The sequence below is a fragment of the Phyllopteryx taeniolatus genome, chromosome 11 (assembly GCF_024500385.1).
Source record: "Phyllopteryx taeniolatus isolate TA_2022b chromosome 11, UOR_Ptae_1.2, whole genome shotgun sequence".
In the NCBI taxonomy this organism is placed as follows: domain Eukaryota; kingdom Metazoa; phylum Chordata; class Actinopteri; order Syngnathiformes; family Syngnathidae; genus Phyllopteryx; species Phyllopteryx taeniolatus.
In genome coordinates, this window is record NC_084512.1 from 28,954,824 (window position 1) to 28,967,946 (window position 13,123).

At 47.9% G+C, this 13,123-nt stretch overlaps 1 protein-coding gene across 6 annotated transcripts in view; it reads left to right on the plus strand.

The window, feature by feature from the left end:
* Window positions 1-212: 212 nt before the first annotated feature.
* The window catches only part of LOC133485973 (kinesin-like protein KIF20B), a 30,702-nt gene continuing 17,791 nt past the window's right edge, over window positions 213-13,123 (plus strand). For all 6 annotated transcript variants that reach the window (XM_061790461.1, XM_061790462.1, XM_061790463.1 and 3 more), the window contains exons 1-19: window positions 213-368; window positions 1,001-1,106; window positions 1,743-1,832; window positions 1,917-2,048; window positions 2,594-2,732; window positions 2,824-3,008; window positions 3,085-3,142; window positions 3,482-3,682; window positions 3,749-3,860; window positions 5,451-5,522; window positions 5,604-5,750; window positions 8,321-8,483; window positions 9,365-9,478; window positions 9,558-9,668; window positions 9,980-10,116; window positions 10,200-10,320; window positions 11,128-11,209; window positions 11,304-11,449; window positions 12,213-12,500. In XM_061790461.1, coding sequence (XP_061646445.1) covers window positions 1,002-1,106; window positions 1,743-1,832; window positions 1,917-2,048; window positions 2,594-2,732; window positions 2,824-3,008; window positions 3,085-3,142; window positions 3,482-3,682; window positions 3,749-3,860; window positions 5,451-5,522; window positions 5,604-5,750; window positions 8,321-8,483; window positions 9,365-9,478; window positions 9,558-9,668; window positions 9,980-10,116; window positions 10,200-10,320; window positions 11,128-11,209; window positions 11,304-11,449; window positions 12,213-12,500 — 2,403 coding nt within the window. In that variant the 5' untranslated portion in view covers window positions 213-368; window position 1,001. The remainder of the gene's footprint in view (window positions 369-1,000; window positions 1,107-1,742; window positions 1,833-1,916; window positions 2,049-2,593; window positions 2,733-2,823; window positions 3,009-3,084; window positions 3,143-3,481; window positions 3,683-3,748; window positions 3,861-5,450; window positions 5,523-5,603; window positions 5,751-8,320; window positions 8,484-9,364; window positions 9,479-9,557; window positions 9,669-9,979; window positions 10,117-10,199; window positions 10,321-11,127; window positions 11,210-11,303; window positions 11,450-12,212; window positions 12,501-13,123) is intronic.

Sequence of the window (13,123 nt, forward strand, 5' to 3'; positions counted from 1 at the left end):
TCGTTAAATTATTGAAAAAAAAAACCAGAAAACAGTAAGTGAGTCTGAAATGACCCAAAAAATATTTACTGTCGTGAACATGTTGACGAGGAAAAAAACAAGGCACTGTAGTGACGCGTGTCAGATTCTTTCCACCAGGGGTCAGGACCGCAAATCAAGGAAACCAATAGGAGTAGATGAAGAAGAAGACGTCTTGTGATTGGCTAATTTCAAACCGAGAGCGCCAGTCAGCTACGTTGATTTGTTGTTGCCATGTTTCACACTTCCCGTGTGTGTAGGTGAAGTTTTCGACCTTTTCCTCGCGTTGGCTAATTTCTTATCGTTCAATTTATTCATTTGCTCATAAATGTGCCAAGAGGAGCTGGCAGGTGAGTGTGAAAGCCGCTTCGCTTCCCTTCGCGCCACGCCAGAGAGTCTTTTAAGAGTCCTCCTGATTTTATGACTTTACTTGAATTTTTGGACTCAAGCGAAGAAATCCCTCTTAGTAGGCACTATCCACTTTCTAATGTTCGAAAAAAAAAGAAAATTATTGAACAGAGAATTTCTCAATTGACAATTTTGTGATTGTGTGAATATATTATTGCTGCAGCAATAATGCTGTTCTGGCGGTAGAGTATATGAATGTAAACATTGGATGGACAGGCATAGAAATCCACGGTAATATAAGATTGGAAGCTGTCTTTTCACCAAAACAGAGAGAAACGTCAACCCCCCCCAAGACAAAAAACCTTTCAGGGAACCTAACCCCCCGACTGACACATTTTGGGGTCCCTTCATGATTGTGCAGTATTACGGTACGGGGGCCCATAATCTGGTAATCTGGCCCATCATTTTTTTTCAGGAGAAATGAGGGTAAATACTCTTCCACCAGATACCACAAGTTACATAAATAACCTGTGTAACCACTTTTGTATGCGGATGTGTCTTATTGAATTTGTGCCCTGTCTGGATAAAGGTTGGGAAATGTTTTTTTTTTTTCTTCTTCTTCATCTTGTGACAGGATGACGGACTCTTGTCAAATGGACCAGGACCTTATGGAAGATGTCAACAGTTTATGGTCAGAAGGCAGCAGCAGCAGCAGCCTCTGTGACTCTCAGCTGCCTCAGGTACTGAGGGTTGCGTACTTTGATCAAGGAATTTACAGCAGCGTGTCAAACATATGGCCCACGAGACAAAAACCAGCCCGCCAGGGGGTTCAGTCTGGCTCGCAGGATGAATTTGAAAGTGAAAAATTGCCTTTGAGTTTGGGGAGTTTACCCGTGACTCGGCCCGGGAAAAAAAAATCAAATAACTCGGCTAAGTCAACTTAAAAAATAGGTCGACTAAAAATTTCAGTTTCAAAAGCTCTGCCTGGAACCATGTTTGCGCCGCCAGAACCTGTGTTCACACGGACATTTCTTACAGACGCACGCAGTGTTGAGCCAAAGATAAACAGCCTCAAAGTTTTTTTTTCTTTTTTGTAATAAACTGTTAGATGAGTAATGTACATACATATAACATGACAAGAATGAGTGAGCCGGTTATTGTTTTTTGACTTAAAATGGTAATCGCTAGCGTGCTAATGCTAATCGCGATTGGAAACCGTTTAGCATTTAGTATTTGACCGTCTCAAATTCAAATCGGGCCACCAGTTTGACACCTGTGCTCTCACACGTTCGGACTTCCATTGTAAATGTCGAATTGTAAACATTCTGACTTGTCGTCCTTGTGTGTGTGTGTGCGCGCGCGCACTCGCGGAGCAGCCCAGCAACTCGGAAGAGAGAGAACATCTGAAGGTCTACCTCCGCATCCGACCTTTCACGGCGGTCGAGGCCCAGAACGGAGAGTCGCAGGTGGACATAAGCGTTTGGCTGCCAAAATCTGTTCTGGCGTGCGTGTGACGTGCGCGACGTGTCAACATGCGTGTTCGTCTGCAGGACTGCGTGTCCGTGCAGCCTCCGGACACGGTCCTGCTGAGGCCTCCCGGCGCGCCGCTGTCGGCTCGCCTCAACTCCGACAAAGCGGACAAATCCTTCCTGCATACCGCTCAGCGCTTCCACTTCTCTCAGGTCGGTCACGGACAACCTTTTTTGAATTGTGTGGAGTACTGAAGAACATTTCTCACACGTTATTCTGCACCCAAAAATAAGATTTGTATTATCATTCACTCCACTTTTTGGCATTTTTCTCCTTCCACATTTCGCAAGCGCTTCAAACGGTTTACAAAATTTGGGCCATCTTGTGAGCTGTTTTCCACTTTCACATAAATTCTCACTTTTGCCACAATTCCACTTCTACCCCCCTCCCCCCTCATTTTCAAATATTAAGTTTATTGGGGACTCATTCCCCTAATTCCAACATTTTCACAATACAATTCCCAAATGAAGAGGGATTTTAAGAGTTTTCAGTTTCAGTTCAGCAGTTTCTGAAATTGTATTCTCTCGTTTGGGGATGGCCAACTTAAATGATGGCGGGCTGTTAATATATTTTTGAAAATGAATCTCGGGGCCACTGTGAGCGTGGGCGCTGGCCACGTTTAAAACTAAATAAATGAATCAATCAGATGAATGTTGCCCATCCCTGCTCTGGTTGAATGTTTGTTGTTCCTGAGCAGGTGTACGGTCCAGACACCACACAGAGAGAATTGTTCCAAGGAACGGTCAAGGATCTGGTGAAAGATGTTCTCCACGGAGGGAATTCTCTGGTCTTCACGTACGGAGTTACCAATGCCGGGAAAACCTTCACATTTTTGGGTGCGACTCCAGCGCTTCCCGTCAAACATCTCAACACTTCCTTCCTTCCGACGCGACGCCTTTTTCATCACGCGTCTCGCGCTCACGTCAGGTCCGGATGCCGACGCCGGCGTTCTGCCCAGGTCCCTGGACGTGATCTTCAGCAGCATGGAGGAGAAGGTGTCGACCGGGATGAGCATCAAACCTCAACGCTGCCGAGAGTTTGTCAGGCTGAGTGAGAAGCAGCAGGCTGAGGAGGCCGCCTTCAAGAGCAACCTGCTGCGACACTTCAAAGATGTAACGCCATCGCTCGCATCTTCTCTTGAGGATGTCATCGCTTCACGGAGCTCACGTTCTCGCGTTTGCCTTCTAGAGTGAGAAGGCCAAGAGCCAAGAGCTGTGGAGCTCGAGCAGGAGGATGCTCCTTGAAGGCAAGTTTGGGTCTGTGGGCTCGTCGTTGTTTTTTTACCCATTCATTCTAATGTCCTTGTCATTTTTATTGTATTATTTTTTTTTGGGGGGGGGGGGGGGGGGAGAAGCTCGGCTATCCAAAATGTTTGACCCAAGTCGTACAGTTCAAAGGCAACGGTACCAAATATGAATGAATTGCAGGTCAAAGAAAAATGCGGTCGTTCAAATGTGGCTAGTTTGCTAACAACGCTCTTCTCTGTGCTCGGTCAAATGGACACAACCTTCTGTTTTCCCTTTACAGGGAGTCTCGCACCATAGCAGCCAGCCCGAACGTGACTCGATCGCTCATGTTTTCGCAGGCCCGTCGCTGCTCCAAGAGACGACACGAGACCGACTGAGCCTCCAGGTGGAAACTGACACCAAGTTCTCAGTTTGGGTCTCCTTCTGCGAGATCTACAACGAGAACATCCACGACCTCCTGGAGGCCTCGCCCGGCGCAGCGGCGAAGAGGACAGCCCTTCGCCTTTCTCAGGACGTGAAGGGCAGCGCCTTCGTCAAAGGTCGGCAAGCGCCTCGCCTGTTGTTCGCTGCGTTGACGTTTATAACGTTCGTCCGCTGTGCCGCAGACCTGCGCTGGGTGCAGGTGGACAGCACGGATGAGGCCTACCGAGTCATGAAGCTGGGCAAGAAGAACCAAAGCTTCTCCTCCACTAGGAACAACCAGCTCTCCAGCAGGAGGTCTCCACCACCACCACCACACACGCATACATATGAACATATAAACATACACATAAACACCATCGTGCATAAATACTGTAGATAACGATTGGAGGTGAGGTTCCGATCTTTTTACAATTTATAAATGGCCACAGGTATTTCTTGGAACCCGCTCCCTTTCTTGTAGCTGTCAGGACAATCAAAGCAATGAGATGTTGTTCCCCTTATCTGGAGTTGGGTTGCAGGGGCAGCGGCTTAAGCAGCTAAGCCCAGACTTCCCGCTCCCCGGACACTTCGTCCAGCTCTTCCGGGGAGATCCCGAGGCGTTCCCGGGCCAGGCTTTTCCGGTCTCAGATTTGGAGGTGCGGATTTTCATCTCAACCGCTTCGTACTCTGCGTACACCGCTCCCGTGAGAGTTGAAGATCATGGCTTGCTGAAGCCATCAGAACCACATCATCTGTAAAAAGCAGGGACACCATGCGAAGGCCTCCAAACCAAAACCAAAACTCGAGACGTGTAAGTCACGCATGCCATTGGCACTAACACGGCCCCATACCATCACAGGTGCTGGCTTTTCAACTTTGCACACATAACAGTCCGGAAGGTTCTTTTCCTCTTTGGCCCGGAGGACACGACGTCCACAATTTCCAACAACAATTTGAAACGTGGACTCGTCGGAGCACAGAACACGTTTCCGCTTTGCGTCGGGTCCATCTTAGATGAGCTCGGGCCCAGAGAAGCGGGCGGCGTTTCTGGCTGTTGTGGAGAAATGGCTTTTGCTTTGCATAGTCGAGTTTCAAGTTGCACTTCCTGATGCAGCGCCGAACTGAATTGACTGACATTGGTTTTCTGAAGTGTTCCTGAGCCCACGCGGTGAGATCCTTTACACATTTGTGTCGGTTTTTGATGCGGCGCCGCCTGAGGGATCGAAGGTCACGGGCATTCAACGTCGGTTTTCGGCCTCGCCGCTTCCATGCAGTGATTTCTCCAGATTCTCTGAACCTTTTGATGATCTTATGGACCGTAGATGATGAAATCCCTCAATTCCTTGCAATTGTACGTTGAGGAACGTAGTTGGACTATTTTCTCACGCACTTGTTCACCTCGCCCCATCTTCGCTTGTGAATGACTGAGCAATTGAGGGAAGCAATCCTGGCCCCCACCTGTTCCCCTGTGGGATGTTCATTCCAAACACGTGGTGGATGAGCGTTCCTCAATTTTCTCCGTCTTTTTTGCCACCTGCCTGTCCCAGCTTTTTTGGAACGTGTTGCAGCCATCAAATTCTAAGTTCATGATTATTTGCTCAAAACAATCAAGTTGATCAGATTGAACATTATAGATATCTTGTCTTTGTCGTGTATTGAATGAAATATAGGTTGAACATGATTTGCCAATCATTGTATTCTGTTTTTAGTCATGTTTAACATAACGTCCCAACTTGATTGGAATTGGGGTTGTACATGTTGAGAGAAACATGCACTTAAACACAAACAGCCGCGCACACATACACGTCAACAAAAAAAAGAACCGAATATGAATATGTACTCCTAAACACAAACATCTCGGGTAGGTCTGAGCCGAATCCCGTCATTGTTCATTTATTTTTGCAGCCACAGCATCTTTTCCATTCGCATTCTGAGGATTGAGGATGCCCAGTCTCCCCGAGTGGTCGCTGTCAGCGAGTAGGTGGCGCGCGCGGCGAGAGATACCGCGGATCGGCGTCGAGAACATGCGACTAAAGGGGTGTTTGTGGTCGCGTGCAGGCTGTGTCTATGCGACCTGGCCGGTTCGGAACGCTGCGCCAAGACTCTCAACCGAGGAGAACGCCTAAAAGAGGCCGGAAACATCAACACGTCGCTGCTCATCCTTGGAAAATGCATCAACGGGCTCCGACACAACCAGCGCGCCAAGTCAGTGCCAGTGGGAGAGAACATGCATTTCTTGAGCCTGTATGCGTGGCGTGTGCGTATGTGTCAGGCCCGGTGCGCACATCAGGATTTTTCAAATCCGTTTTTTTCTTTGCGAAAACAAATAAGGCATTGAACAGTTAGGCTTGTATTGACGGTGGTGCGCTCTGATCATCTCGACACCACACACACACACCCAAAGATTCTGTGTCGCCGCCCATCTGGAAATCTCGTGATCACACGTGATCTCACAAAAACGAAGAAGAAGATATGCGCCAATGTTTGCGAAGGTTGCCGGAGCCGAGAGCCTTGTGAAACGGCGATGTTCTCAAAAAACAACTTGCTTTGGAAAATACTACTTGCCGTCTGGGGAACCTAGTTTTTTCTTTGGTTAAGACTTGTTTGTGTTTATTTACGGTCGTTACTAGTAGGCTTTACACGATCGGGAGGCTACGTAACGCGTTGCCCGCTAGCGAGGGGTGTCGTATTAAAAGTACGTGAACATGCGTCCAGCAAGCCTTAAACGAACGTCCTCTCCCGAGCACCGGTGACCACCGACATGTTTTCCCCCCATTTTGTTCTTGTAAACACACGGCGCTCTCGATTAGTTCACATTTAATTATGTTAACGAGTGTATCCGGTCGCGTTTGAGTTGACGAGATGAAACCCGGTGATCGTAAAAAACGGGATGCGGTGGTATCAGAATGCAAGATTTGATTGCAGTAGTTTGCCACAGTGCAATCGTGAAAGACCAAATTTGTCCTGCAGACTGCCGGCCATTACGTTTTGGCTGTCCCACACCGCCGACATGTCTGTTTCTTTTTTTTTTTCTTGGCGGTCAGATATTTACAGTACTACGTCAAAAGACACGCGACAAGGCTAAAAATAAACCAGCTTTTGGATTCGAACATACTGTACAGCAGTGATTTCCGACCTTTCCGGAGCCAAGGAACCTATTTTACAATTGAAAAATCTCACGGCACACCAGCAAACAAAAATGTCACAAAAAGTGGATACATTAATGACTCTATGTACTTCCTGCCATCTAATAGGAGAGCATTCATTTGTTCTGTCCGTCACTATGCCTCACTGGCATAAATAAATGAACAAAGATACATTATTTCAAATTTGCTAATTTCTCACGGCACACCTAAAGACACTAGTTGGGAAGCACTGCTGTACACGACGGCGACGTGGCGTAAATGTCTTTTGCGGAGCCGTCATTGATCGGATCGGCGAATTATAACATGGAAGCCGATCAGCATAAAATGCTAATTATCGGCCGATGCCGATCAGGACGATCAGATTGGTGTAAAGTCGAGTTAGTAGGGCTTGAATGCGCACTCTAAATCTCCATTTGCTATTCGTATTGACAGTAGCGACTCAGCACTGAATTGGTACTCCTTGTACTGTTCCGAACTAATCGTCCAAAAAAGGACAAATCCGCGTGTGGCTCATGCGTCATAGTTGCTGTCTTTCTGGGTGGATTCATTTTTGGAAAGTTTCAAAGGGCTTGCTTTAGCCAGGATCCCTTGCCGTTCCTCGGTCGCAGAAGCTGGGTCTGTTTTGGCCTTTCGGTTCCGTAAATCCTCATTGCCTCGGAACAAGCTGCCGCCTTTCCAGCTAGCCGACTCGCTATGTAGCCTGCCGGCTAGCTACCCGGCTCTCGCCATCTTTCCTGCTGTGTTGGATCAACTTCCTCAAATGATTATTATTTTTTCTTTCTTTGAAACAAACTGCAACGCGCCCCAAGTCAAAACGTCGGCGGCCGTAAACACCACAACGGGGGAATCTATTTATTGATTTATTGATTGATTGATTTTAGTGATTGCACCTCAGAAACAGTTGCAGCTCTCGTCAAAATAAAGTAAGTGGTACGTCGTTTTTTTTATTCGTTGTTGTTTGAGTGCAAAAATTCTCATTCAGCTTTATTTCTTGATTTTTGTTTCGTTCGTGAGTTGATTCGATTTCCCACTCGCTCGTAGCCATTAGCTCGTTGCTGAGTCAAGACGCTTCTCGATTGGCTACGTTCTGCTCCACGTCACAATTCACGGCGTCACGACTCCGCTTCCACCACACATTTTGGCTCACAAATATTGACCACATTCATTTTTTAAGATTGTCGGCCCTGACAAATTGGGACAAATCCACTCTTAACACACCTCAGACCGAAGGATCATCTCATAGAAGCATCTTAGAAGACTTGAGATAGTCTGGCATTTTTGAAGTCATTGATTGGGAAGGGACAAAATCAGCCCGGTTGCCTTTTGTGTGTGTACCGGGCCTAAGTGTGAGCTTGTGTGTGTGTGTGTGTGTGTGAGCGAGCGAGAGAGAGATAACGGGCGTGCGTACGTTTGTGAGAGAGAAGTTGAGAGAGTGTGTTTGATCGTCAAGGACGTGACGAGTGTTGAGAGCTGTGTAACGTTCGAGAGAGTCATAGTTATTGAGGATCAGCGTATGTTTGAGAGAGAGCGTGTGTGTCAGAGCGAGAGTGTGCCTGTGGTTGAGAGAGTCATGGAAACGTGTGAGTGCAAGACGCTGAGAGAGAAGCGTGCGTGCGTGTGTTCCGTCAGGCTGCCGCAGCACGTGCCTTTCCGCGAGAGCAAACTGACGCACTACCTGCAGGCCTTCTTCTGCGGCCGAGGCAAAGTTTGCATGCTGGTCAACGTCAACCGGTGCGCCTCCGCGTACGACGAGACGCTCCACGTCCTCAAGTTCTCGGCCGTGGCGCAGAAGGTGAACAGGCCGCCTCGCGCGTAACCAGGGCTGCCCCAAATGGCCGTCCAATTTATTTGGCCGATATTAGCTCTTTTGGATGATTTTAAAAAAAAATCGTTCGATTCAAACATTCCCCCAAATGCTTTTCTCTCTGTTGTAAAGTTGAACAAACTAAATAAGTAGTGTAAAACAGTCAAATATCTGGCTGTGATTCATATTTGTATTGTTGTTGAGGAACCAAAAAAGAAGTTATTTTATTCATTACATATTTCTTAAAATGAATTGGCAGATTAATCAGTTATTAGAATTTTATTCTGCTAAATATCGGAATCGGCCTAAAAAGATCCATAAGATCGGTCGGGCCTTAATACAAACTCCAACATTCCGTTTAAATGCTTTTATGCTTATGTTTATCAAAACAGCTTTTCAGATTTGGCACGTTTGAGCTTTTTCTCTTTATCTTACACAATAGACGTCTTTGTTTTAAAAGTGCAGGATCAGCAAGCATTGTCTTATAGACTTGAATGAAAACAAATCCATAACTCCCTCCACTTTTCTCCAGTAAATAGATTTGCAAAATTTCAATGGACCTGAAATGTTCATCTGTCACTTATCGAGTTCCCAAGATCTGCAACATCTCTTCAAAAATGAAAATTTGAAGGAATAGAGAAAAAGTTCCCCGAAGTTTACACAGTTTGAACTCGATCTCTTATCGGCTTTTGGATTTAAAAAAAAAAAAAGCCGATATCGGTGCCGGTAATCGGTTCATCCCTACTTTGAACTGCAGAAGCTGGAATTTTTTAACATAAAAAATGGTTTCAAAGATAAAAATGGATGCCATCCAGCCCTCACGTGCATTCCACACAGGAAGCCGTGACGTCCATGTTTGTTGTGCCCAGGTGGTGCTCGTGCCCAGCAGCGCTCCTCCCGTCCCGCCGCAGAAGTCGTCCCGCCCTAACGAGACTCGGCGAGACTCTCCGGTCGGTCGGGAGCGCGGCCTGGAGGACCTGCAGGTGGGGGCGTGGCCGGCATCTCCTTATTGGCCCTCATTTCGGGCTCGTTTGCGTAACCTCTTGGCGTTGTCTTCTCCAGGAGGAGGAGGATGAAGAAAAGATGTCAATAGAGGACAGCGTGTATCAAAGTGAGGAGGAAGATGTCGCAGAAAATGAGGACGAAATGAGCTTCAGTAATATGACACACCAGGTTTGATAATTTGACATTTTTTGGGGGTGAGCTTTCTTTTCCTCTTTTGTTTATTTAGCTTGAAAAAAACATTCGATGTAAATCATGACTCACTTTTTAAGATGTTTGATTGCCAATCCGCTATACGCGAAAAGGTCACGTGACCACGGAATAGCTGACTTCCTATGTATGTATAATAATACAAAAAAAAAAGTCGATGTATTAATTGGCTATTAAAATAATGCTCGGTCGCAGACCTAAATGACAAATTGCGGCGCGTCTGTCAACGAACGCGCATGTTGAGCTCAGAAGAGAAATGTCCTGTTGAGCAGCAGGTGGCGCTCTTGAGGAGTCTTCAGATGGCGCTGAAGAAGGAGCGAGCGGACGGCATGCTGGTGGAAGCTCGCCTCCGAGAGGACATCAGCAGAGAGTTCGGCGACATCTTCGCCGAGATGCAGAACGACTTTGCGTGAGACTCTCTCTGCTCGCCGGGACGCCGTCGGCCACGCGTTGTCGTCGGCGTTTCGTTTCACGAAAGAACGTTTGACGCAGGGAGCGGCTGGCCAGAGAGAGGGAACTCTTGGAGCAGCGAGCGGAAAAACGTCTGGAGATATTCAAGAAGATGACGGACAAGATGGCCGCCTGCAGAGACGCTCAGGAGGCGCAGAGCGAGGTAAGTGATGATGAGCACGGACGGCACTCAATAGCGAGTCGGGGGCTCGTTTTGCTGGAACGACCGCAGCGATGCGGCGCGGCACGTAGTCGATCCGTCGGTGTTATGAGAGCCCGGGTCGATCCGTCTGTGGCCAATCGAGAGCGGGGATACCGTGGTCCTTCAAGCGGGTACCGGTGGCTTTTGCACTGTGCGCCGTTGGAAAATGAAATCCGCATCTCCGTAAAGTCGGTCGGTCGGTCGGTCGATCGGCGGCAGGTGAGGACGTGCAAGAAGTTATTTTAATTACACGGCGGTTTGAACGTACACTTGTGACGCTAATTTCAGTCGACGACGACGACGACGACAGGTGGTGCTATTACCCAACATGGCCGCCCGCTGAAGTAGTAAGAATATTAAGCGTGCGTTCCACTTGGAGTGCTTTCTCCTGATATGTTTTTCCAATTTCACCCCACAGTCACATATTCTAGTGCTGGTGAGCTACTTGTGTAGCCACAGCCTTTTACTATACTCGTCGGGGTACAGTATAATGTGCACTATTGCCTTTTGAGATTTTTGCCATTATACAAGAGGAATTCTATTTTGGGTTATTCTTGTCAACATGCTGTCCTGTACTGTGTGGTGTTGTACCACCTGGAGTTCCCCTCTCAGGATCAGGAAAGGCTTATCGTGTCTTAAATCTGCTATTTTTTGGATGATCTGTCGCCGCCGAGTACAGCGGGTGGGATTCCTCGCATTTCTCAGCACACGGGCATCAGAAACCTGTTCTGCACGTGTGCGTCAGTGTGTATTCCCTCCCCTTTGCAGCTCACGTCTCGGGCGCCCTCCTCGTCTCGGCCTCAACTTTCCGAGTCTGCGGGCGAGCTCCGGAGCGACGCTGCGAAACCGGGTAAGCTCCGAGATGACTCTCGAAGTTCGGGCGTGGACTCAAATTCCGATCCGTCTTCTACACGCTCACGCAATGTAACTGCGGTCCGACGAAGGTGAGAGCGCTATAGCGGAGGAGGAGAAAACGAGGCTCGTGGCTGAGCTTCAGGAGAAGCGTCGGGCTCTGCTTCAGCTAGAGAAGCGCCTGGCCGACACGCGGGCGGAGGCAGAGCGGACTTGGGAGGAGCACGCCTCCCTGCGGGTGAGGAGGCGCTTGTAATAATCTATCGGTTGACCACATACAGCGGTGCTTCGAGATACGAGTGACCCGACTTTCTGGGCTTTCTGCTTTGACTTGTGAGCAACAATGTGAAACGGTGGCGGTGAACTCAACTCAGCCATTTGGGAGATAAGGAACAGTTGTTCAGAAGAGAGGCTTCGTGCCGTTCGCTGCCACTCCCAGCTGACATACAAAAACCAAATAGCTTTGCCCGAGAGAACTCCGATGAGCTTTATGCTTCAAAAAAATCGCCTAAGTAGCATCAGTTTCTGTGGCTTCTGTTATAACCCCTTAAAGCAACAGATATTTGAACACAAACAGTGCAGCAACACGCACATCATTTGCCACATCGCAGGATTTTGAGTGTACCCTGTAACGTTTTGGTGGTCAAATAAAATAAAAAAACAAAAAAAGAAAAAGGTATTAAAACATCTACCACAAGAAAAGAAATATACCTTTTGTGTACAGCAGTTTTAGTTTGCCAGCCACATTCACCCCAATTTGATGTCAGCTGGGCCGGACGAGTATGTTTGTGTCCTAAAAGGTTTGGTGCAAATAATTACTAGGCTGGAAAGAATTGATAGCGTTTCCATGGTTTATTTCAAAGGGGAAAGATGACAAATGGAACTCGGATGTAAAGGCACCGTTGTTTACATTTTGGAAAAAGGCTGCAAGATAACAAAATGTGCAGGAAGCATTGCAATTCCTTTCTGGAAGCACCGTTTGAGCAAATTGGTACGTGCAGGAGGCGCTGGCCTCCCTCCGTGAGGAGCGAGCAGCCCAGGAGGACGTCATCGGCGCTCTAGAAAGGAAGGCCCGAAAGACGGAGGTCAGCAAAGCCAGGGGGGAGGCCGCCGCCTCTGTCCAGGACTCGCAGCTCCGCGAGCAGGAAGCGCGGGCCGGAGTCACGGCTGCTGAGAAGAGAAGCGGCGACGAGACGCCGGACCGGGAGAGGAGCGGGAACGAGGAGGTGGGCAGGCTGCTCCAGGAGGTCCGGACGCTAACTGCTACATTGGAAGCGTCGCAACATAAGGTGAGCTCGTGCCTGGCGCAGACCTTAAGATTTTTGCCCCTTTTGCCCAGTGGGTGGCCAATTTTCCAGAGCGGGTGTTTTGTCAGGAACGACAAAAATGAATGCAAGTCCAACTGTTTAATGTTTTAGTACTTTTTGCACAACTTGCTGATCTCGAGCAAGGAGCGCAACGGCAACATTCACATTGTTTTGAATCCATGGATGGATTTCCTTTTTGAATTGGAGTCCTTTTCATCGCGCTGTCGACATTTTGACATGATCAACATTTGATCAACCGTACGAGGCTTCGGACAGGAAGTGGCCCCCGAACTTAGACGCTCACAGACTGTCACCAGCAGTTTGCTGCAGAGAGACTGGAAGAGTTACAGAAAGGCATACAAGTCGCCGTCCTCGGACATTTTCATGAATCAGACACCTGTTGTGAATATTGCTAATGAGGTCCCCATTCGAGAACAGCAAGCACTGAAACATTTCAATCCCACACCAAAGATGTAGAGGTCAAATTGAGTGCAGCTGTAAAGGTTATGCTCCAGTAGAGGTGCAACCTGAAAGTTCATCACAAATCTTGTGAGTAGTGTATTTGTTGCTATGACAACAGTCCTCATGATGCATTTCGTGGAAAT